Source organism: Amblyomma mixtum, unplaced genomic scaffold (assembly GCF_055824585.1).
Source record: "Amblyomma mixtum isolate Tamu unplaced genomic scaffold, ASM5582458v1 scaffold_13, whole genome shotgun sequence".
Lineage (NCBI taxonomy): Eukaryota > Metazoa > Arthropoda > Arachnida > Ixodida > Ixodidae > Amblyomma > Amblyomma mixtum.
This window is the reverse complement of record NW_028317662.1, coordinates 2,470,927-2,496,311: the sequence shown is the minus strand read 5'-3', so window position 1 is coordinate 2,496,311 and position 25,385 is coordinate 2,470,927. Positions and strand designations below refer to the sequence as shown.

General features: G+C 47.4%; 1 protein-coding gene and 1 non-coding gene across 2 annotated transcripts; one reads left to right on the top strand and one right to left on the bottom strand.

Moving 5' to 3' along the window:
• Window positions 1–4,647: 4,647 nt before the first annotated feature.
• On the top strand, window positions 4,648–4,810 carry LOC149324889 (U1 spliceosomal RNA). The gene has a single exon (XR_016286662.1). It is a non-coding gene; the product is annotated as a U1 spliceosomal RNA (small nuclear RNA).
• A 7,787-nt stretch (window positions 4,811–12,597) lies between these two features.
• LOC149324888 (atlastin-1-like) lies at window positions 12,598–23,307 on the bottom strand. Its single transcript, XM_089565241.1, has 8 exons — window positions 22,987–23,307; window positions 22,718–22,930; window positions 22,427–22,645; window positions 22,213–22,377; window positions 22,106–22,162; window positions 21,975–22,046; window positions 21,769–21,915; window positions 12,598–13,074 (listed from the first exon to the last, which is right to left on the bottom strand). The coding sequence occupies exons 1-8, from the start codon at window positions 23,305–23,307 to the stop codon at window positions 12,598–12,600; spliced, it is 1,671 nt and encodes a 556-aa protein (XP_089421367.1).
• Window positions 23,308–25,385: the final 2,078 nt, after the last annotated feature.

Genomic DNA, 25,385 nt, shown 5'->3' with positions numbered 1-25,385 from the left:
TGGAACTGCCCACAGTCCCTACCCGCGAGTCGATTCATTACCGACTCTGATCACTGGGAGGCTCTATTGCTCAGCCCCGACCCGGGGACACAGATCAAGCTCCTCCAGCTGGCTGAAGACGCCGCCGCTGCCCAAGGGATAGCGGCCGCAGTTTAAGCAGGGGGCGACTTCGGGTCGCTCCTCTATATCCGCTGGTAATAAAGTTCCACCGCCACCACCACCACCTGCATGAGCGCCGCCGAGAGAACGCATCTCAGCTGTTGCCCAATAAAGTACTACGCAGACTTCTTATCGCTTCTTACTTGCCGGGACCCGCGAACACCACACTCTGACGGAGTTCAAGATACTTGGACACTGGCCGTGGCGATCGTCGTTGGTAGGGACTTGCGAGGCCCTCCTACTGTTCTTTCGAGTGTTGGGCTTGGGCCTGCACGACAGGCTGTGACTTTGCCGAAACCTTTCCGCCGACTGTTTTTCTTTTCTCTTCCTTTTCTCCCTAAGCTTTATATCCCCTCATCTGTTTCCCCTAGGGCAGGGTAGCAAACTGGTTTCAACTAACGGTTGACCCCCCCCCCCCCCCCGCTCTTAATCCTCCTCCTCCTCGGCATGCTCCTGCGATTTCAGGGCCGGTAGAGCTGAGGCGCGATTAAATGTGTCGCAGCTCTAATTTCACACTTTGTTGAGATGCCAGCTTAACTTTTATTTCGAAGATGTCAAGTGGGAAAATGTTTATAAACTTTGTTCAATAGTTGAAAAGGTGATCCCGGACCGCTGGCTAGAACGCAGAGAAGCAAAACCCTAGCTATCTTTTACATTGAATATTCTATTTTTAAACTTCGGCATGGACAGCACCTTGAAATAAACGCACTGACATGCTGCTGCCATCATCTCTTGCTTGTGAACATTGCTTCAAACAACATATTCTGTTGTTGTTAACTTTTAGTACACAACTGATTCCACTAGGAAACAGTGCTGTAAGTTACGTAAACACTGCCTAAATTGGATTCACCATCTTTACACTCGATGCAAGTTGTTATCGTGTACTTTCTCTCCCATCTTCTACTCTTTCCGTCCTACAGTGAAATCAGTAAGCTATTCTGAAGGTTAGGAATGCTAACATTATTTGGCTTTCCTCTATATACGAATACGAAGCCACTGGCTCTTTCTATGCTTGCATGTCGAACGAGATCTAGTTGTGTAGCGTTTGCTAACTAGCCCATCGTCGCCGTTGTACGAAATTCTGCTGTGCCCTCTGCTCGGAAACATCGGCTTTCTTATTGGATATTTCTTCTGTAGGAGCTCATCAAACTAAGACTTGCTCTTAGAGTAAGTGCGAGCCTTGTCATTGTCAAAAGTTGACTTGGCGTACAGATGGACGCGTTGCGTTGATGCACGGTGCATCTGGATTTCGACGGAGCAGAGCACACATGCGCCGAATTGTGAGACATTTTGTCAGAAGTAACGGCAAATCTCAGCGTCAGTTTTCTGAGGTAGGAACGCGTGTGAAAAATGAAATTTTTTTTTGCCAATGGTACGCATTGACTGGGTTTGAACTCAACTGTTTACTTCTTAACAAAACCAAAATGAAGAATATTTACTGTTTATAGCTCTACCGCTCTTCATGCGTAAATGTTGTTGGAATAGACCTGTAAACTCGTGGGGAGTAATTCGGTGGCCTTCGTTCAGAGCTATTTTATTGCCAATAAAGAAGTTTCAGGTATTCCACAATGTCATTCTACTCCCAAGCTAACGTTAGGTTTTCGTGCTCACTATGAAGTTCAAATTTCTTTTTGTGGCGAAAGCTACATCATTTCGGCAACGCTTGCCCAAACCGAAGGCGCAGGTGGCGCTAGCTTGCCGACATATACACAGAACTTATGCACATATGCACGGAAATGGGGGAGCGCCAAGCGAATTTTATTGCTGCGTGTAAGCCACCGCATGTAAAGAAAAGAAATCATATTAGACGTTATATCTAATATGATTTCCTTCCGCAGAATGCACTAGACGCCAGCGGCCACATAAAGTACCACCAATGCGTCGCCAAACCAGGCCTGCGATCGCACCGCATTCTGTTGGCCGAGCGGGGAAAGTTGACTTGCAGGAAAAAAAGCCTACAATAACTCTAATCGCCATTGAAACCGGACACTACTGTGGCGCCTGTTTCCTGGCGTACGGCGAGCTGCCCACCGTTCGTAGCAACCAGGCCCTAGAAGACCAGTAACCGTTCATTTTTTAGAGCGGAGCTCTTTGGCGCCCGTTTCTGCGTTCCGCAACGTCGCCGTCGCCGTTGTCCGTTGTAACCAGTAGTGAACATCCTTTAAGCTGCGAAAGCAATGAAGCGGGAGCTTGGAAAGGAGAAAGTAAAAGCGCAACCTCATCCCCTCCTTAGCAACAGGCGCGCCGGTGGGGGCCGTATCTGTGCATAGCAACCATGACGTCACACAGTAGCAGTAGAAGGAGCGCGCGCGCATCGGCGGTGGCAGCTACACCGCCGCTCCTTCGCCATACCTTTTGTTGCAGTCGAGTGAGCGAGAGGCATTGCTCCGAAGCGACCCAGTGATTGCGCGCCAAGCGGTTAGGGGAAGCGGCAGTGGGTTGAGCACAAGGCTTTCGCCAAGGACACTTTATGATTTCCAAAGTGTCTTCGGTAATTTTTTGAGTTAAGGAAATGCGCAGTATCTGTCTTCCACATCTGCGAAACCAATAGAGCGGCGGCTTGGAAAGCAGAGGGTGAAATTTGCACATTGCTTTTTTTTTGTTTTTTGTTTTTTTTTTTGCCTCGCGGCCTCGCGGGGGAGGGTCCGCCGGGCAGAGAGAGAGGGCGTGAGTGGAAGAGGCGAACACAGACCGCTGCAACAAGGCCAGTGCGGATAGGAAGGAAGGGAAAACTTTATTTGCACTAATGCTTCTTCCTGCGGTTTGAGGGAATGTTCAGAGACGTCTTGGTTCTACCCCCTGGAGCCTTCTCTGTCGAAGTCGTCCGCCTCTAATCAATGGTCGGTTGCCCTCAGTACAGGGCTCCGCTGGCCACTGCCGCCCGTTGAGCTCGCTGTGCCAGACCTTGTTGGTGTTCACAGCGGTCGCTGGACAGCAGAGCCTCCCATTGCTCCGCACTCGGGTTTTGTATTTTGGGGACCACGTCTATGTTTTGGCAGGCCCATGTGATGTGATATAGAGTAGGCAGTGTTATCGACCTTAGGAACATAAACTCTTGAGTGCATTGGGTTCGTGCGGGGACCCTGGGGCGTGCCCCGAATTCCTCTTCAAATAAAGTTTTTCTCTCTCTCGCCGCACCAGGGACATTTGTCCACGTATATAGTAGGGTGGATTTTGTTTAATATATGTAGGTTTGGGAAAGAGCCTGTTTGTAATTGTCTCCAAGTGACAGCTTCCTCTCTGCTGAGAGATTTGTGCGGTGGGGGATATCGCATTCTTCTGCCTCTGTAGTTTTGCAGCATGGCCGAGAATTCCCTGGGTGTTGGCGAGAGGTCCGCGGCTCCGACTACCACGCAACACGTCTACAGAAAAACCCATGGCCCTGGGATTACACAACACCTTTGAGGAGCTACGAGAGGCGCACCTTGAGTCGCAAAAACTCAGGCTGTTGCAAATAACGACTGGAAGAGCGCTCCTGCAGAGGCTCGGATACCGCGAGCAGATGCGAGAAATGACGAGGACGGCAACGATCCCCGACGAGCTTCGCAAGACCCTCTAGGTAGCGCCAATACCAAAAAAAAACTTGGATCCCAACCTCCATCGAGGCAGAAGAGAAGCGAGGGCCGAATTCATCGAGAAAACATACGCTCCTCAAGCCACGACCGTGTATGCAGACGCGTCTTGGAGAGGAGGAGACACCAAAATCGCTATGGCGGCGGTGGTCGATTCGTCCTTACGCGGAATGACCAGCGCGTCTCTCCGAGGCTGCACAGCTGCAGAGTCCGAGGAAGTAGCCCTTGCTCTAGCGGTGGCGGAGGGCTATAGAACCGGGCGGTCGCTAACAATACTCACGGACTTTCAAACAGTCCGCCGAAATTACATGAATGGCAGGATAGGTCGTCACGCGCAACGTATACTCCTCGCAGCGAGCGACAGAATCGAAAACCAGGAAGAACAAAACAACAACATCACACACAAAATTGTGTGGGTACCGGGGCACACGGGGGTGGCAGGGAATCAAGAGGCATACAGTATAGCTCGGGGATATATTACTTTAATGTGCGGATATATTACTTTAACTAATATATCCGGATATATTACTATGATGATATATATAAGGATATATTACTTTAAGTGATTTCGCGCAAAAGAATACTTCAGCCTGAGCCAGGAGACTCTCGACAGGTGTTTCACTGAACTTGGGCACTCCGCGTCGCAATCGGAGAGAAACAAAAGAGCAACCAAACACTGATTCTAAAAATGAGATGTTAAACCTTTAAAAATACGGTCATACGATTTGTACCTTTTATGTAAAGCGGTGGAGTAATTAACACTTCCGTGGCAAAAGGGTCACACTAACGAACGAACTCAACATCACACGATATTTACGCTTTAATATACTTCCCTGTCTATTTTTCAAGCTATTCTCACTGGCAACATTGCGAGGGCCCCCGTGCGTGGGATCTTGTGGTTGAACACCTGCTCGGCATACTTACCTGGTGCTGGGGCATCCTTGGTCAGGATGGAGGAGCCTCCAGGGTGAGACGCGGGCATTGCACTGCGCTCGTGTTGACCCCTGCCACTTCCTCAATTGAGGCAGATGGGGCATGCAATTTTTGGCAGTGGGGGACTGCGTGCGCGCATCCCCCTAATCCTTATCAAATTCAAAAATTAGACACAGTGACACGCTTCTGCTATGCTAACTTACGGAACTGAGTGCAGAGAGCTTAGAACGCCAGGTGCTCCGTCTAAAATTCTATATAATTTTTAAGGCGGAGGCCTTACTTGCCCGATTGAGCCCAAACCCGTCACCGTGTGCGTGTGTGTGATAACACTCGATGGTGCTCATAAAGGATGACGTTCTGTGGACTCCCTGGCAGCATGGCGGAATGGTCACGTGACGAAATATGGCGGCGGCCATTCTCCCGCGCTGTAAAGCGTCTATGAATGCTCGCTTGACTTGGCGTGAATGCTTTGCTATGCAGTCCTCTAAGGAAAACTGGCTGCGACAGGAAGAAGCGAAGAAGCGGCAACGTGCACAAGAGACGCCAGAACAGTGTAAAGAACGTCCTGCAAAGCGTCGTGCTAAGAATGCGGCTCGGCGAAAATGTTCTACCTCACAGAGTGGTTCCACCTCATCGGTCATCGATGAATCTCAACACCTGACTGCTCAGGAAGGCCGCAATGGTACCAGGCGAAGGCAACGCGACGAAGAATCGCCAGAAGAACGCATGCACCATGGCTAACGCAATTTACCCGGTTTAACCAGCGCTAAACTACTGCCTATTTTTTTTGATCACGGGTGCAAGACCGGGCACGCCGTGACGAACGCGAGGGGCGACATGCAAAGAGCAAGCCAATGACCAAGTCAACGAAAGGCATTACGAGAAAGCACGTGTTGAAAGTTAGTGCTTTGTCATCAATGCTCCAGGTCTTACCCGTATAGCAGGCTGGAATAACACTGGAAAATGGGAAGTTCAGCGAAGAGACCACTGGGAACGTTTTGAAGCACTACGGGACGTTATATACAAATGGCGTGGGCCATTGCATCCCAAACTATAAACCTTGTGCCGCGGCATCTCTTAAAAAAATTTCGATCCCCTGCATGTATTCGAAAAAAACAGAAATCATCATTTCATATTTCATGAGGCAGCACTTAGAACTGCATGTAGTTGCAATAAAGAAGATTTTAATCGCAACTGCTGGTATTATTTTTCGTTCCGTGTTATCTTTTTTTTGTGCAGAAAAACATGTACAGAGCGCAAAACGCATGTCTAGAATAAGCGAACTGTCTGTTCCGCAGCTCCCAAAGGCGTTGAACTAGGATACAACGAAATTCTATAAATTTAACTGCACATCCTTGTATCCAGAGCATTTTTAACCAAATGTTATCGATAGATATCGCGTGTTCAGCCCGAAACACGCCAAGAACATGTTCTAGACAAGGGTTTTGCTCTCTGTACATCTCTAACAGCCAAATTAGGTCGCTTGCTAATTTATCCCTCATAAGAGCGCCTTCCTCACCATTATTTGGTAAGTGTGTAGAAGAATACTTGGTAAAAAACATCGCTTATTTTTGCTCTCTTTATTAAACTATTTACTTAAAATAAAAGAATGTGTAACCATGTCCCACAAACAATATAACTACTGCAATACCGAAAATATTCTAGCACATATGTTCATACTTTCATCACTGGGCCTGCAACCACTCTAATCTCGACGAAGAACTGAGTCTTTAAAATTTTTGTATTGCATTATTAACTCTTCCTGCCGGACCTCTGCAAATGATTACCTAATCCCTGCTATACCATCTAAAACTAGAAGTGACCACAACCTAAACATCACGCCTTATTTTGCCCGCACGGACACTTTTAAATACAGTTTTTTTCCGCGTGCAATCGAATGTTGGAATTGTTTAACCGGTTCTACTCGCTCTCTTCCTTTAGAGCTGTTTTTAGCGGCTATTGAATAGTTTTTCCTTTTTTCTTGTTTTCACTCATACTGTTTCGGATGTTTGCCATTGTTGTGCTCCATGTTTTCCTACATTGTTGTTCACACCCACCCCTGCAATAGCCCGATAGGGCTGCAGCATGTATAAATAAATAAATAAATAAATAAATAAATAAGTAAATAAATAAATAAATAAATAAATAAATAAATAAATAAATAAATAAATAAATAAATAAATAAATAAATAAATAAATAAATACATAAATAAATAAATAAATAGACTGCTGTGACTGAGTGAATTTCTTTCAAAACGCTCATCAATCTCTTTGCAATGGCGCCCTAGCATCAGGTACTTTTTAGTTCACTTTCATCTCCAAAGTTCCTTTGCTTTTAAATTGTAAAACAAACTTGTAAATTGAAGCTGTAACCATGACGGTAGATGTATAACGACGGAAGCAACGTCGGACTTGAATGCTTTCGCAGTCTCATTTACCAACACGGCTGCTTTGAATTTCATGTTAAAATTCGTAACTGAAGAACTTCTGCAAATTCGATGTCTAATAAGTTTGTAACACTGTAGCTGCGAAATAAAGCACTCATATTTTATTTCCGGAGAAAGCGTGAAGTCGCCTTTTTACGCCATCTGTTTCCACCATGGAAAGTTATATTGATTCAGCTTTTTGTTGAGAAAAGCTAAATTTATATAAATAACATTTAAACAGTTCATGATTTGGTTTATGGCGCTTTAACGTTCCGAAGGGACTCAGGCTATGAGGGACGTCGTAGTGAAGGGCTCAGGAAATTTCTCCCACCTGGGGTTCTTTAACGTGCAATGATATCGTACAGTACACGGGCCTCAAGAATGCGACTGCTGCGGCATGGATGAATGAGAGCAGGAAGAGAAGATACCACTGTGAAATCAAATAAGATTTATTGATTACACATAAAGGGTAACATACACAGTAATATGGAGAGTACTGTCATATACTGCTTGAAGTGCACAGGTACCCCAGACGGATAGCATCCATAAAGATACATTGAAAACAACACACTCATTAATTGTACCAGGAATATTAGGATACTTGATGCATAAAGAATGCACGAAAGAACGCGGAAAAGGAACAAGTGGTATAAAAGCTGTTATGCTTCAAAAACAAAATCTTTTGGGTTTATAGAACGTCCTTAAGCCTCGGAGTAAGGGCTGACTTCATCCTGCGGTGGCCATGATGGGAGGAGGCTGTCTCCACTCTTCTAAGCACTGGTGCAGCAGGCTGGTTCAGTAGTGGCTTCTTAAATGTTGGTGGGGTGTGGTAGAAGTCTAACAGGAGTAAGCAGGGATTCGCCGTCGCTGAAAGAGACCGTCCCGCAGGAACACCTTATGAACCTCCGGCCACAAGACAGTCACTCCATTTTGCGAGCCTCCTGAGTGTTTGATGGCACAGGTCTAGAAGGTAAATTTATATTTCCGGAAAACTAAACTACCTTTCACCCTTACCTGAAGTTAGAGCCCTTTTATAGACCTCCACAAGGTGCAGTACAGTAATCGGGCTGCCCCCGACCGCGCCAGTCTAAAAACCTTAATTTGGAACACAGAACCAACATGCGACTACAAAGTCGTCGATTTATGTTCGTGGACTTCCTACAGGTCTGCCCTGAAAGTAATGAGACAGTCGCGGTGTGGCGCATGCGTGCGCTGGATCGGGAAATCGCTTTTGGGAGTAAGAGGAGGAACCTTCAGCTTCACAATGCAAAGACCTCAGTTGGCTTCGAGCAGGTCAAGCGAGTGGACGTGTTCAAACGTGTACTCCTGTTGCGTCGCTCCGTCGAGGAAACTATGGAGCAAACGTTGGAACAGCGCGACGCGGTGAAGCTTTGAAATGAACTGAGTAATTCACCGACCGAGACATTTGACAGCATGTGGCAATGATGCAATGTCCAGATCACAAGGGCTCCAATGGCACAAAGCGTTTACAAATGGCCGTGAAGACGTTCAGGACCACACAGTCAATGTAACCGTCCGTAACCGTCATCGACGGGTGCCCGGACCGTTGCTCGTCACGAACGTCGTCACGACCGTTTGTAAATGCTTTGTGCCATTAGAACACACGACCTGGATATCGTATCGTTCCCGCATGGTGTCCTGATCATGTTGATTGACTCGGTAAGTGATTTACTCAGTTTATTGCAAAGCTTCACCGCGTACCGCTGTTGCAACCTTCGCTCCATGGTTTCCTCGACGCAGCGACGAAGCATGGGTAGACGCTCGAAGACGTCCACTCGCTTCGCCTGCTCGCAGCCAACTAAGCTCTTCGCATTGTGAAGCTGAAGGCTCCTCCTCCTTCCCCCAAAAGCACTTTCCCAATGTAGTGCATGCACGCGTCACGCCGCGACTTGTCTCATTACTTTCAGGACAGACCCTGTAGTCTTTCCAGCAAGGCAAGGTCAGAAATAGTATACTGAAAGATGCGCACTTATGCATCAAATAAGCCACTGATGGCAAGTTATGCCAGAGGCATGGAACACATTTTGCTAGCCCCAGGAACTCAGTCAGTCGACTACCCTGCTCCAAAAGTCTCGCTGGGCCACTTTTTCATACCAACGTCCTTTTCCGGATAAGTGTCTAAGAAGTGTAATGAGAGTCTCCGCATAGAGCAATCTTTGAGGGACCATCAACATTCCTTACTGTCAGCAAAGAAAAGAAAAAGGTTGCGACAACAGGTCAGAGATGTACACATACAAAATCAGCTAAACGCCAAATAATTTTTTCTTAAATTCTGTTACAGTAACTGCGTTTACCGACTGCAAGCATGTTAGTACCTGTGCAGCATGCAGTTCACCGTGAAAGGATTGAAATCCACCCTTCACTATTGCAATGAAATTTCTGGTATCCCTGTCTCAAAGTACAGCTTTGATACAAGGAATGACGGTAAATACGCCATCTCCTGTTAGAGAGCCAAAGGTGGCGCTCACAGAAAGTCTTTGCGCACTTTTATTCGGAAATTAAATACTTAAAAATCAAAATTGAATGAAAAATAAACACACACCGAAAATTCCATTCAATGTCAAATGAACAGCACTCATTCCATGTTTATTTTGATTACTACACCGCTCACATATTGATTTAACTATATTATTTGAAATACCGCTCCTAAAATAACTGTACAAATCATTCCAGTATTTAAAAATAAACCTTCGGATCAAATAGCTCGGCGTAGAAGTGCTAATCAAAAGATCCCTCCTTAATCATAGCTAATTTAAGCACTCTTAGTGGGGAGAACAGCGACAAAATGAAGGTATGATTATGTCATGAAGAAGATCATTTTACTGTAAATTCCCCATACAGAGATCTGTACAATTATTTATGGCACCGTTAAAAAGTGGTTATAACTATATTATTCTAAGGATTGCACTGTGACCGTTTTAGCCTGAACTCTCCCCATTTTTATGCAAATATCGAGCGCGACTTCTACTTGCTTATACTAGGTAGCTTAAAAATTTTTGCGGTGCGTTCAGGAGTGATGAAATAGCGATCGCTAGTGCGCCTTTTCTAATCTAAGTATATATGATTTCATTGTCCCTTTAAGATTACACCGGAGAAATTAATATATTCGCATATCTACCCACTACAAACTTGCAGTTTCTGTGCCAGCCTTAACTACTCGGTTCAAGCGCGGGGCCACCTTTAAACGCAAGATTTTGTTACGAATTGGAACATTAGACCACTCCTTTCGATATCACTTTTACAACTTCTGACAAAATTCCACATTTGACTCAAAATTATTGCCATAAAAGCAAGCCATTGGTTTTCTGCGGTGATGAACTACTCGGTGCGAGCAAGGGACAAAATTTGGAAGCAATATTTTTCAACGCATCGGAAGTTTAGGCCGCTGTAGCCAATACTTTTTACTTGGATCTCGCGTTATTTCACACCTTCCTCACAATTAAGAGCGATGTCCAGTAAAACTGTACTTGGACGACCAACTAGCATAGCTGCGGCTGGAAATGTAAGCCTTGGACGCTTTTTGTGTGACGAAGATATTTTTTCTACTGCTCTTTTGGGTCTTACAACATTCACATAAAAAAGCTGCTCTCAGATGGGGCTCATGATTCAGGAATGAGGTATGAAAACTTTGAAAGGAATATTATGTCATTTGTTGCATGGCAGGTTCTCTCAGATCATGAATGGCAGTTTACCAATATCCCTCAAGAGAAAAGTATACAACAGGTGTATCTTACCGGTACTCACCTATAGGGACGAAACGTGGAGGCTAACAAAGAGGGTTCAGCTTAAGTTAAGGACAACGCAGCGAGCTATGGAAAGAAAAATGATAGGTGTAACGTTAAGAGATCGGAAGTGGGCGGAGTGGGTGAGAGAACAAACGCTGGTTAATGACATCCTAGTTGAAATCAAAAGGAAGAAATGGGCTTAGGCAGGGCATGTAATGTGAAGGCAAGATAACCGCCGGCCCTTAATTAAGGGTAGCGGAGTGGACTCCAAGAGAAGGCAAGCGTAGCAGGGGGCGGCAGAAAGTTAGGTGGGCGGATAAGATTAAGAAATTTGCGGGGTTTACCTTCCTCCATCTGTATGTGCAACACGCCGAAGCCTGTTTGGCGAGGCTGCTGCTACCGTCTTTCCGGTACTTCAGTTGCAACTTCAAAGTTGCCAGCTACGGCTTACTGAACTTCTACACTCATGTAAAATGCCGAGTTAAACAGGAAATGTTCAATATTGGAGGCAATATGGGCCATGTTCGTGAAGGGCGAAGGAGACAGGCTGCTTCAGACTTATAACTGGAAGACGCCCTCTAGCTTACTGAATAGTTAAATGGTAATTTACTCAGGTTACCCTGTATTAAACGTCTGAGGCCATTCTACAAATCCAGAAGCTGTCACTTCCTTTGTGAACTGTTTCATGAGTAGTTTTTGGCCGTGAATCTTCCACAGAGTTTTCTGCGATGGCACTTGAACCACATGCGCTGGGTAAATATGGAGCTGGAGCGCGCTGTTTTAAGGCGAAAGCCTTTAATGGCTCATACTGTCGTCTGTTAACAAAGCGTGACACATGCGTTTAACTCTGCAACTAAAAATGGTACAGAAACCCAATGGTTGCTTCAGATGGAGGAGGAAAAAAAATGAGCGTAGAAGCCAAGTTTGATAACTGTGCATTAATTAGGTAATTAACTAAAGGCAAAAATGTCAAAATTGCGTCGAAATAACGCGGACGTCGTCATAGCCAAGGGAATGGTGTGTCGTCACAACCACCGGAAGTCATCACGGCATAGTGAAAGTTATCACAGGATGGTCGGAAAAACGTTGGATTTGTGCCCAATTAGATGGAAAGATGTGTAATTAAGCGCAATTAACCCTTGGGATCTCTGAAAGATGTATAATTTGGGTATCCATACAGCCACGGGAACGATGTGACGTCACATCCACCGCAAGTCGTTACGGCATAGTGTCCTCGGCTTTCGCCTCTCAACACATTAGTTGCCAAAGTGTCAACGTAATTTTTTCTTTTGTAGCGGGTTTTTTGCCGCCCTATGCACTACGATTTTTCTTTCATTTCTGGGTGCATCAGGTTAGGTATCCAACACTTTTTAGCGATAGCGCAGTGGCACAAGGCAGGTGCTATGGCAGCTGTTGCCGTGTCCTCCTTCCACTCTTGCCTGAAAGAACACACATACCAACAACCACCGTAACATTGCAGAACAGTGCAGCACTGAAACACATCACGCTTGCGCACATATCCTCATTTGGCCCAATTTCCCAAACTGACTGACATTTTTCGTAAATACGAGACACTTCCAGCAGCCTTACAATTTTGGCCTCGAGGTTCACAGCCTGCTTCCGGAGGAGATCACAATGGACAGCTTTTAATAAGTCTGATAAATGTTGTCTTAAGTTGTACCAGCTCAAGTGCTCTCAGTTAACAATGCTTGTGATACTGAAGGAATACCTCGCAAAAGACATACTCACCATGGGGCGACTTCATATCCATTCTTCCAGCAAACGAAACCCTAAGTTCAAGCCATGCAATAGCAGAGGGCCTATGAATGGGAATGACTTGAAAAATTCCCTCATAATCTTGGTACTTAGGTCCTCATATATCTCCCATCTCGTCTCTCCATGGCAGTGTGCTCTTTCCTCTTCTTTCCTTTTCTGGGCTTCCTCGAAGGCGGCCTTTTCTTCTGCGAGCTTCTTCTCGAGGGCTTCCTTTTCTTCTCTCATCTTTTTCTTCAGTTCTTCGTCAGCGGCTTTTTCCTGTTCCCTCTTCTTCTCGGATGACTGAAATGCTTCAAATTCCCTTCTGTACCTTTTCTGGGATTCCTCTAAGGCTTCTCTTTGCTCTTTCATCGCCATCTCGAAGGCTTCCCTTTCCTTTCTCCTTTCTCTCTCTAATTTCTCAAAGTACTTCCTGTTCTCGGTGTTAGCTTCGACAAATGCGACGGAGTATTCTTTGATGGTCTGCAAGGAAATGCGTGGAGGTTAGTTCGCTTTGCTTTGCGAAGCAAAACAATTGCACATTTCTTACCCTACGCGGTGGCTCAGTGCTTAAGGCGCTCGCCTACTGAGCCGGCTTCTGCCCTCATTTAGCGGCCACAGACATTATGCTTCTTCTCCATCACCAGGTGGTCATGGAACGTACACTAGACACGAAAGTCATCGTCGGCCTCGATGTTGCCAAGGCATTCGACAACGTCCTTCATGAAGCGATCCTTCAAAAACTTCAGGCTCTCGGTGTCCGACATCGCACATATGCGTACATCCGAGATTTCCTCTCCGAGCGCACAGTACAACTAAACACCGGCACGGGAGATCCTACCATCATCTCTCCGGGAAACCGTGGCACACCCCAGGGCTCCATGCTTTCGCCGATGCTTTTTAACGTTGCACTAATAGGCCTGCCCAAGCTACTCGCCGACATCCCTCACCTGCACTGCAGCATTTATGCTGACGACCTCACACTTTGGATCACGCACGGCAGTGACGGCCAGATAGAAGAAACTCTCCAGACCGCAATCAGACGGATCAGAGATTACTTCATGACAATTGGCCTCACCTGCTCGGCGCCAAAGTCACAGTATATAATCATCCCGTCCCCGGGACGACGCCCCCGGGACGACGCCCTCCAAAGAAACATCCTGAGATCAACCTCCTGGTGCAAGGCAACCCGATGCCTCGTACAGATCACAACAGGATCTTGGGCTTACACCTACAGGCCAAAGGTAGCAACAACACCACGCTCCAACGCATCGACCAGTCGGTGGTACAGATAGGACCCCTCCTTAAGGGAGTTTCCAACAAGCATCATGGTATGCAAGAGTACAACCTCCTGCGCCTCGTTCAAGCCTTCATCTGCTCCCGCATCACCTACTCTGCACCCTACCTAGGTCTCACTCGTGCCTAAAGCGAACGGCTAGAGGCGTCACTACGAAAAGCGTACAAGACGGCCTTGGGCCTTCCCATGCCCACAGCTACGCATAAGCTCATGGCTCTCGGAATCTCCAATACCGTGAGCGAACTTATTGAAGCAACCCTCACTGATCAATACGAGCGGCTCTCGCTCACACACGCTGGCCGAGCGGTACTGCAGCAAGTTGGGATCTGTCCGCCGAGAGCGGCCCCAAGTTATGCTGAACTTACCCCGGAATATCGCCGAAATTTCCGCGTCCCTCCCATTCCCAACAGGCTGCACCCGGAACACCATGCCGAGAGACGGGCCGACCGTGCACGTCAATTCGATAAACGCTTTAGCGGACGTCCGGACGTCACGTATACGGACGCCTCTTACCATCCCTCGAAGCCAACGACGGTGGCGGTAGCTCTCGCCCCTCACCGCAGCTGGTACACAGCCTGTAGCATTCGCAATACAGAAACAGTCACCGCAGCAGAGGAGGTTGCCATTGCGCTAGCGCTAGCTGACCCTGATACCAAAATCGTCATCAGTGATTCTCAACAGACTATCCGCAACTACGATGCTGGCCGTATCTCTTGCCAGGCGTTACACATTCTCCTTTCTACTACACCCTCTTCCAACTCTCGCTTACTTCTTTGGGCTCCAGCCCACGAGTCGCTCAGCGGAAACGCCCAGGCTCACACTCTCGCCCGAGATCTCAGCTGCCGAGCAGAGTGTATGATCAGCCTCCCTGCTTCCTCTAACACTAATATCTCAGGCGCCTCTCTACTCACCACTTACACGGACATACTACAGCACTACCAGCTCGAAAGATGTCTCTATCCTTCCGCACACCGTGATCTAACAAGACGCGAGGCCGTCCAATGGCGCAAACTACAAACTGGCAATTTTCCAAACCCCGTCTTATACAGCAGGATCTTTCCGCAACAGATAGACCCCATGTGCAAACACTGCTCAACTCCAGCCACTCTCATACACATGGTGTGGACTTGTACACATTACAACACAAACAACTGAAGCACCCCAGAGACGTGGGAGTCTCTCCTGCGTACTTCCGAGCCGGCAGACCAACGCCGGCTTATCCAGCGCGTGGTGGAGGCCGTGACATCCCAAGGGATCCCCGCCAACCTCCTCTAAGCCAGCGCAACTGGTCCTTGGACTGGTCCCCTGTTTTGGGGAGTAATAAAAGAGATCACCACCACCACCACCACAGCCGAGTACCCGTGTCCGAACCCGACCGCAGCGGCCGCGTTCAGATATAGGCTAAAAGCAGACCGCGCCCGTGTGCTGTGCGATGTCACTGCATGTTAAAGTTCTCCAGGTGGTCGGAATTACTCCGGACGATGATGATGATGATGATGATGATGTCCTCAGGCGGAATGGCACCTCTCCACTAGGGCACCTCTTTCTTCTTTTCTACTTTCACTCCCGCATTTTTCCCTTCCCTTATGGCGTGGTTCCGGCGTCCACTGAGATATGCGAGACAGTTACTGTGTCATTTGCTTTCCTCAAAATCATTTTTAATTTTACATTTTTTTCGCCAACGTAGATGCAGCCAATTCGTGTTGGAACGCGGCAGGGTTTCATGACTAAGGTGTATGTTTTATGGGGGTTTAAAGCCCCAGAGCGACTCAGGCTATAAAGACGCCGTAGGGAAGGGCTGCAGAAACATCGACCACCTGGGGTTCTTTAACGTGCACTGACATCGCACAGTACACGGACCTCTAGGATTTCGCCTCCATCGAAATTCGACCGCCGCAGCCGCGATCGAACCAGCGTCTTTCGGGTCACCAGCTGAGCGGCATAACCACTGCGTCACCGCCACGGCTCATTCTATCACTAAGAATCTTGCTCTGTTTATTTGAGTAATAAACATTATTCATTTGCTCTTTTTACACTGTTTTATCTGGATCCGGACCTGATGCCGCGGCTTCCATCCGGCCTATCACGACGTGAAGCAGCTTTGTTGTGTCGCCTGTGGCTTGGTGTCGTATTCACAAACCATTACTCTACTGCGATAGACATGGCTGATAACAAAGCATGTGACATCTGCGGCCGCGATAAGAACATATGTCATATTCTTTGGGAATGCCCAGCGAACTGTTTTACAAGACATTCGCTACGCCGTTTGCTGGAACACATCGATTCATGCCCGCTCACGGAGTTCAAGATTTTCGGGCACTGGCAGCGGCGGTCATCGGCGCTGAGGGCCTGCCAGGCCCTCCTGCTATTCATAAGAGTGTTAGGCCTGGGCGACAGACTGTTAGTTTGCCGAAGTCTTTTCGCCCTCTGCTTTTCCTTATCTCTCCCTCACCATTATATCCCCTCATCACTTTCCCCCAGAGCAGGGTAGCAAACTGCTCTGCCGGTTACCTTCCCCGCCTTTCCTCCTACTCTCTAAGCGAGAAAAGCTAGAGTACTATGCCCTATTTCTTTGCTTCCATGAATAAAATCCGCGCTCCTCAATTTTGTTCATGAATGCGATGTTGTGTCATTGAAAAACATGGCGGACACTTAAACTCCACCTTAGGTCTATGACGATAGAGTTAAAAGGTCCTTTTAAGCGTTCTGGGGCCCTCTTTGCGTATCACTTTGATGTCACCAACACAGTTTCTTCTATTTTGCGAAAAAGACGCGGGTTCGATCCCGGCCGCGGCGGTTGAATTTCTTCGGGGGAGTAATTCTAGAGGCCCGTGTGCTGTGCGATGTCAGTGCACGTTAAGAACCCCAGGTGGTCGAAATTTCCGGAGCCCTCCACCACGGCGTCTCTCATAGCCTTAGTCGCTTTGGGACGTTAAACCCCATAAACCATAAACCATCTATTTTGCGAGCAATTGTGTTTATTATTTCATTAACTATTTGTATTCTTTTCTGAGCAGCCGAGTGGTAGCACGCCCGCCTCACATCCCAAGGTTCGGGTTCCAGCTCGACCAAATTTGCTTTGCGCACAATTGCTTTTATGTCTTCACAAGCACTTTTTTAATTGTGGTGGAATGACGTCATGACCCTGTTGACAAATGAGGAATTCACGTCATCACTGTTCTCCTAGGTGATCGTTGCGGGGTGCTTGAATTACCCGCGTCAGGTAGTACGTCATCCCCACTTCGACCTCTCTCGATTTTATACAGACGCCAACGCGAGCGCTAACCACAACTCGTACACCGGGTTTTCCGTTCAACACGGCCTTTAACGATATCGCACTAAAAGGTTGCCTTTGATAACGTTACTCATTCGGGAGCAGGTGATTCCTTTTCATTTAGGCACGAAATTGATTTTCTGCTAGTGATATTATCATTCAACCCATCAGAAGGCGGTGCGCCTCGGCAGGAACTGCAATGCCACCGCAGATTAATGAAATGGCATTCATATGCGTACTTGTCCCACGTGGTACGGATAATAGGGAGGCTATTAGACCGCTGCGTCAACCTCTTGAAAGCATGAACCGTTTTGGAATATGGCATTAATCTTCTTCTAAATGCGCTAGGTAGTATCACATCGATAATGCCTCTACCTTTAGTTCGCTACACGAAAGACTGCGTACTGGTGGTTCCATTTTAGATGTAGAGTTCCGACGCACAAATATGCTGCAAGTTGTAGGTGCCAAAAGATGCGTTACTTTTATCACAAACGTAGGAAGTGTTAAGCAATATATGGGTATAAAATATGAGCTCTTTCTGCGACAAAGATGCTCTTATATATAGGTAACTGTTCCCATTGAAAAAGTATATCATTTATCATCATTTATCATTTATTTTACCCTTAAAGGCCTCTGTTGAGGCATTACATAAGGGGGGGGGGGGACAAAGCAAATGCAAATGAGAATAATACGTTAATACAACAAAACAATGCAAATCAATAAAATAGAAAACGATACATCACAATACAACGTTGGTCAATAATGAAGGGCGAAAGGCTTAATTAGGCGGCAACAACAACAAGAGAAAGAACAAGTGTAAATGGGTGAAGTTCGGGACAAATGGGCAATATCTTTTATTCAGTGCAGTGATTAATTAATGCCTGCCGAAATTTAACAGCGTCGCGCTCATTAACCACGTAGTCGGGAAGCAGGCTCCAATTTTCTATTGCAGTTGGAAGAAAAGATTTATTAAATGCCAAGGTCGATCCATGTATACGTTGAATACTGAAGAGGTTAAACAGGCGGCGCGATGTTCTGATGGGAGCTAGTAATAATGTGTCACGAAGATCAGGAAAATTGTAATATAATTTATGAAAGAGGCAGAGTCGTGCGATTTTCCGTCGGAACTCTAGTGGCTGGATGTGAAGCATGGGCGTCCGGAGGGGGGGGGGGGGGCAAGGGGGGGCGGTTGCACCCCCCTGGAAAATCACTCACTCGAACCGTGAGTGATGGCCGCACACCAGGGGCGGTGGTGCGCTCAGTCAAAAGGGTAAAAACAGCCCCGCATGGTCACATCTGCGAAATGCCGCGTCCGGGCGTGCGTCGTTCCGCCGTTTTCAAACCACGCCATCGTTAGCTCTACTGAAGGGCGACCTGTTCCAGACATACAGCGGCACCGGCGAGCATGTGTTTCGAGCCGCCTTGAGATGGGTGTCTGTTTCTTTGATCTCTAGAGAGATAGCGACACGGAGGCAGACAGTGCACGGGGCATCTTGTTTTCGCCTATGTCGTTACGCCGGTCACCGATGAATTCTTAAGGAGGGAAGGACAAATCAGCCGTGTCCACCCCCGCTTTGTCGGGCTGCTCAGGGGCAAGCGGGCGATGAGTTGGCGCCGCCGCCGCCGCTCGCTGTCTCCTCCGATCCACGTGTAGCGCAGTTCGGTAGAAGCGCCGCTTTCAGAATCTCCGGCAAAGGGGATTAGCTGCTTTTGTTCACGGCGACGCAGTCTCCCGAGGCGCCCCCACACCAGCGTTCTTTGCGTCTTCTGTGAAAACCAGCGCCTTTGGTCAACGCAGCCCGATGGCGCCTGCCTGGCTCGCCTGTCACCTCTGGCTGGGCCTCAAATCACAACAGCGCCCATGTACTGTGCGTGTCAGTGCATGGTAAAGAGATCCAGGTGGTCGACATTACCCGGAACTCTGTACTACTCCATGCCTCATAGCCTGAGTCGTTTTGGGGCTCTGAACCCCAAAAAAACACAAAAACAAATTTTCCGACCGGAGTGGCGAGTGTCCCTTCCCCTCGGAAGTTTCGCGGCGTTCCTTTCACCCCCAAAGTGCGCATTCGGGGATACTGCGGCAAGTAAGCCCTCGCACGTGTGCGCGCCTCTGTGTTTGTGCTTGGGTGTTTTTAGTGGCCGGTTGTCAGCGAAGCTGAGAACAACCAAGACAGCGGACGAGAAAACGACGAGCGGCGAGCAGTGTGTGTGGGGTTGCTCGACTGTGCGGATGCGCAAGCAAGATGGAGCGAGGTGTATGAAGCTGCGAGCGTGCATTTATCTTGTAAATAAGTTTTCGTTGTATATATAGTCATCTTTTGTTTTCAACGTACGCGTTCAACAGTTTTTCCAATCAATGTGTATGATGAGTGTGCACCGAGAGCGTGTAATGAAGCACAGAAGGGAATTTATCACACGTGTAATTACGCAATTCGCCCAGAAAAATCCGAGGCGCCTACAGTTGCTGTTCAAGGAAGACTGACTGAGTGACTGTAGTTGCGTGTTTGCGAACATATTGTGCTGTGTGCTGGTCATCAATCCGGGTGAGTCGAGAACCCGTATGCAGGAAGACTGAGCACTCTTCTCCACGAAGTGATATAGCATCTTTTTGCATTTTTTATTAATTTTAGTTGTTTCTTCGTTGATAAACTCCAATGTACCTCTCCTAGCCGCGCTTTAATTTGCTGTTTGTAATTTTTCTTTCATGTGTGCATTTTGTTTAATTTTTATTTATATATAAATAAATAAATTTACTCCGCAAATAGCGCCTTTTTGCTACGAACATACCCCCCCCACCCCCCCCGGGCACCAACGGGGCCCCCCCTGCAAAAAATTCTGCGGACGCCCTTGATGTGAAGTGCAGATTTAATCCTGGTGGTACTGCTGTGTCTATTGTAATTTGAGGATATAAAACGGGCAGTCATTCCACAATTATCAATATAGACACTGCATTTGCCTTAGACTAAAAATTTCGAAAATTTTAGAACGTTGCTCCTTATACCCGTTCCAGCGTGAAAAAGGTTAGCTGTGCTTGCCGCTGATTTTGGCTGCTCGGCCACCGCCGAGGCCTCACATGGCACTTGCTATACTGCCAGAGAGGTGTTTTTATTGCGAAAGCCATACTGCGTGCACTTTTCTGCCATCGATGGAGGTTCACCATTCGCTCCGGCGGAGCTGTGGCGCGCTACCACGTGACCGCGTGACGTCACGACAAGAGGAGAGCTGGGGGCCCAACTCTTCTCATCGATGGAGGTTCACCATTCGCTCCGGCGGAGCTGCGGCGCGATACCACGTGACCGCGTGACGTCACAAGAGGAGAGCTGGGGGCCCAACTCGTCTCATCGATGGAGGCTCATCCTTCGCTCCGGCGCAGCTGCCGAGTGAGGGTGCTCGCTAGACTGAGATAAAACGGGGCTGCGAAAAAGAATTTTTGCCTAAATTTCATTAACGTGCCAAAACAGAATTGCATGAACATTGGATTCTCTTGTTACTTTATTTTGTCTCAGTAATGCTGGCTTATCTTGCAGTTTTTCGCGTCGGAAGAGGGTATAGAGCGTGGCGGATCCTGGGGATGCGCTCGTGGGGCGGGGGCAGTTTCGTCATCGCCACATTGAAAACGGTTGGGGAAAGGATCCACTACTGCGGTATACTCCGGCCTGCAAGTTTAATCACGTCCAAGAGGTCTCTCCGAGGCCTCTAGTCGCCGTGCTAGCCGCCAGTCAATGCCTCTGCCATGCCTTATTGTAGTCGACAATTAACTGGGTATTCCTTGGTTGTCCCGTTTCCTAAGCGCTTGGTATTATGCCGTCAGCTCCAAGAAATATGCACTCTCAACGCTATGTGGGACGGAAGCAAGCTCGAGTTATGGCGTTTGGAGGACAATTCGATGAATAGCAGTAAGTTCTTTACAGGGACGCTGGAAACTGCTCATACCACCCGGAAGTCGTTAGCATGGCTGCCACGAACCGAACCAGGGGTAATTAAGTCTCAGGTTGACTATAAACGTGCTGGAGCAGGACAGCTCAAGAAGCAGCTACTGCTCTTGCCATCCATTGCATCTCTGTCAAGACGGAAAATGATGGCATCAGAATCCGGACTTGCATATTCTCGACAAGCGGCGCGTCGGGCCTACGACGCTGGCCTGTTATGAAAAGCCACAAATCCCCCAACACTTATCCGAGAACACATTTAACACATATATGCAGCCATTTTTGGTTGCAAGAGATATTTATTCAGTTGGAATCTAAAATAACAGCTGTCAGTGAGGATGGTTAGAGGAGGGAAAAGATGTGAGATACGAACAATTCACCTTATGGTAATTTTGTTTGCGCTCTTTAGTGGAATAATGCTTCGAAATCAAAGTGAAGCCTGAAAAGTAATTTATCCCTGTATATTTTTCTGGACATAAGTTTATTTATTTGGTAAGATTGGTTACGTTTCAGCGGCAAGTAGGTATTGTTTTTCATCAGTGTTGGTCGGCCAGCGGCTGGTTAAATTTTCTTTCAAACGACGCTACAATAATGTTTCAGATCCCGAACTCTAGAATAACGACATTTCTCTAAAAAATGAACAGCAAGTGGGGCGAATAGCATAAATCGAAGCCTACCTCTAGGAGTGCCATCCTGTATTGCTGCTTCAGGTCCTCGCTGCCCATTTTCAAGGCACCGTCGAACATTTTAAGAGCTTCCTCGCGTCGCTCCTCGCGACATCTGTTGAGCTCCTGCTCGCTCAACCACTTACCTCCACAGAACATCTGAGAGTGACGTAAGAATGTGAACCTAAAGCCTCCCTAACTCTCCTTTGACTACTTACCTGTCTCATGCCTCGCACATAAAATGCGCCAGCTTCTGCCAGAGCAGCAGCGTTCATTGCCGTGGCAGTCGCCTACAAAGAGATCAAAAAACTAGTTCTGAAACTGCAATGTGTCCAAAGTAATTTCTCACCTCAAGCGCCGACTTAGGAGTGGGGATGTCACCCTTCTTGAAAGCCTCTCCATAGACCTGCACCAATCGCTCATTGAGACACGCCTAAACAACATGCATAGCTGTACCTGAATTAAGACGAATAGTCGCTTGCAAGTGATGTTAAAACCATTGATCCTTTTAGGATGCAGGTTTTCTGGGTGGCCGAGGCTGGATACAAATTCCCCTAAGTGCTGTCTGAAATTGGGCGCAGCATCCGATAGACATCCTTTGAAGTTCGGGTCCTCCGCCACCTGCGTGAGTAGTCGCTTACTGTATGCACATGAAGCAGTTACGACGTACCTTAGCTCCTGGATGAGGCATCAGAAAGCAGATAATCTCTTCGAAGGAGGACTGAACACCTTCGCGCAATTTTCGTAGCTCCTCAGGCTTATCTTCTGAAATCTTTAGGTACCGTTTTAGGTATTCTCGGCCCCCTTCTTCACCGAAGCTCAACTGGTGCGAATAGATCCAATCCCTGATCAGAAACACCAGTTTCTGGAATGGTGCGTCAGTCACTTCCTGCAGTAACACAGACTTTGTGAATTTAGTGCTCCAGTAGCCTCCAGTGAGATTCTATCCCATGCTACGCACCTTTTGCACCAACTTTCCGTATTCGCAGAAGAACTGCAGATGCTGGAGGTCGTCCTCTCCAATGCGCTGCGAGAGATTGTAGATCTGGACTGAACTCAGAATTGTGCTGAGAGAAAATATCATGGCAGATTCCTTCATTGTGGAGTCCCCATCAAAAGTGCCCTGGGTGTCCATCAAGACCACAGCCACCTCCTCGCCTTGAGGTGTAGGAATCTGCACAGATATGTAGTCAGTCTGCCAAAATTTTTTAGCAGGACTTATTTGCTTACCAGGAAAACCTCGCTCCAGAGGTTTATTCCCAGCGTTTCTTGTTCCCATCCTCCGCGCCAGGTGAAGCCATCGAGTGTCCCGTCGGACTCGCGAAGCCAGTTGTCCCTGCATTGACTTGACAGGCAGCGTATGAAGAAGTTGAGCAAGAAGGACTTCCCTCTCCGAAAAGCTCCAGCCACCGAGATCACAACCACGGGCTTGTCCTTCACACGGTCGTCCAGTAATAGTTGTTTCAAGGCTCTCTCGTCGAGATCCAACTCTCCATGGTCCTTGGATTTGAAGATAGGTACTTCATGGCGAATTCCCGGTTGGTCCACCATCACACGCCTGTAAATATTCACTTACATCAGAAGATATTAGACAGTGGGTATGAGAAGTTACTACTTCTACCAACAGACTAACTATAACGTGGCAGTAGTGGTTGTCGGTGATAATATCTACAAGCAACTGCCACTGACAACTGGACTTTTATAGTTCAAGGAATGGGGGCCTGGCAGCATGGGCAATAAATTGGTCCGCGATGCTCAAAGTAGATGCAGTGACATATTCAAGAAAACTTGGCGCAGAATAACACAAGACGGAGGGAGAAACACCTACACACACAAACGAGCGCTATTCAAGAAAACTCGTGTGTGTGTACCTGCTTCTCCTTCCGTCTTGTGTTATTCTGCGCAAAGTTTTCTTGAATATATCGCTGCACCAACTGGCCCAACGTTCTGCTCTAGTAGTTGCAGTATTTCGTAAATATATCAGACACCACGCCTAATAACACGATGTGTGTCGGGATCCTTATTCAGCAGAGGTAAGTCAATGGAAAAAGATGAGCATTACCGTATGTTTGCACTGCGCATCTGTTGTCGCACCGTGCGTACGAATAATACTAATGCATCCGTCTGGAGGTCGAGCTCTGTCCTTCAAATGGAGTAAGGTGACCAATTTGTTGCAGCGAACAGAGAGACAAGAGAACTGCCACATACCTAATCAATAGTGCTGGAGACAAGAACGCTCAGATGCGATGTCCTACTGGGAGGTAACTATTTTTATCCTTTCACTCCTTTCATTTCTCTTCTGGCAACTGAACTTCGCTCATTGTGTTGACTTGTATTCCAGCACACAAAGCCTGGATATATTAAAAAAAGCATATGCTCCTGTTAAAACTAAAACGAAATTGCTGCGTCTGTACTAAGAGGCTGTTTTATTACGTAAGAAATATTACGACAGGTTTCAGCCCTTCGCGTCGGGGCGGCCGCGAGGCACGTTTGACCTTGAAGGGCGGCGCGAGGCGCGGCGTACTACAGCTGTAGCCGCGCCGCTGCCGAGTGGAAGCGCTGCCGTCTCCGCGTTCTCGCCAGCTGCGGAGTGTGAAGAGGAGGCTGGGGAACGGGGGGGGGGGGGTTATAAAATGCGTTCGCTCGCTTGCGGGCTGCGTCGTTATGCCGCCTGATAAACAGAAATGGAGGCTACGTTGGCTTGACGAAGCCAGGAAACGACAACGGGCTTCAGAAACAGATGAAGAACGCGAACAGCGCCTTGCTAAGCGGCGCGCTCAAGACGCTGCTAGACGGGCGCACCGCGTCTCTATCGAAACCGAATCGTCTACAATCGGTCATGATCCCGAATGGAACGCTATGGATGCTTACGCAACCTACCAGGTTAAAGCAAAGCTAAACCCCAGCAAATTTATTTTCTTTGCAGCCATTGCTACAGTGTAATTTCCATGTGGTTGGGCTACTAACACCGTTTAGTTGTTCTGGATGCTTTAAATTTATTGCCCATATGGCTGCGCAATCCACACTATAGCGTCATGAAGTTCTTGCTGTTCTGAATCTCCGAGTCGCGCACATTACCTGAGAAAATCTGTATCTAAAGTGAAGCGACAAAAAACCTAAATTCTTATTTTGGCTGTTAAGAAGGAAAAAAAAGAAAATGGTTTGGTTTGGTTTGGTTTATGGGGTTTAACGTCCCAAAGCGACTAAGGCTATGAGAGACGCCGTAGTGGAGGGCTCCGGAAATTTCGACCACCTGGGGTTCTTTAACGTGCACTGACATCGCACAGTACACGAGCCTCTAGAATTTCTCCTCCAAAGAAATCCAAAAAAAAAAAGAAAATATTTCCCAATTGTTCAATCATGAGTATGAACCAATGCTGCCTTTACAACATTAGCTTCACTGCCTGATGCCGCAAACTGGGCCATATCATTCAGTTTTTCCAGAAAAAGATTTAAAAAAGCGCAAAGACGATCTGCGCGCATGCACACCTACAGAGCGTTTTGCGAAGACATTCTACATCGCTAACAAAAAAACTTGTCGGAGTTACTACATGTTTGAATGTAATCGAAGTTTAGTTTTTTGAGCAACTTGACATCGCTCTCGGGATTGGGTGTTCTTAATCATATAT

Excerpts from the sequence above, each read along its gene's own strand:
- LOC149324888 (XM_089565241.1), bottom strand. The coding sequence starts at position 23,307 with ATGGTGGACCAACCGGGAATTCGCCATGAAGTACCTATCTTCAAATCC. Across the intron at positions 21,916-21,974 it reads ATGTGCGAGGCATGAGACAG|ATGTTCTGTGGAGGTAAGTG; the intron begins GTAAGTAGTCAA and ends CGTCACTCTCAG. Across the intron at positions 13,075-21,768 it reads ACAGGATGGCACTCCTAGAG|ACCATCAAAGAATACTCCGT; the intron begins GTAGGCTTCGAT and ends ATTTCCTTGCAG.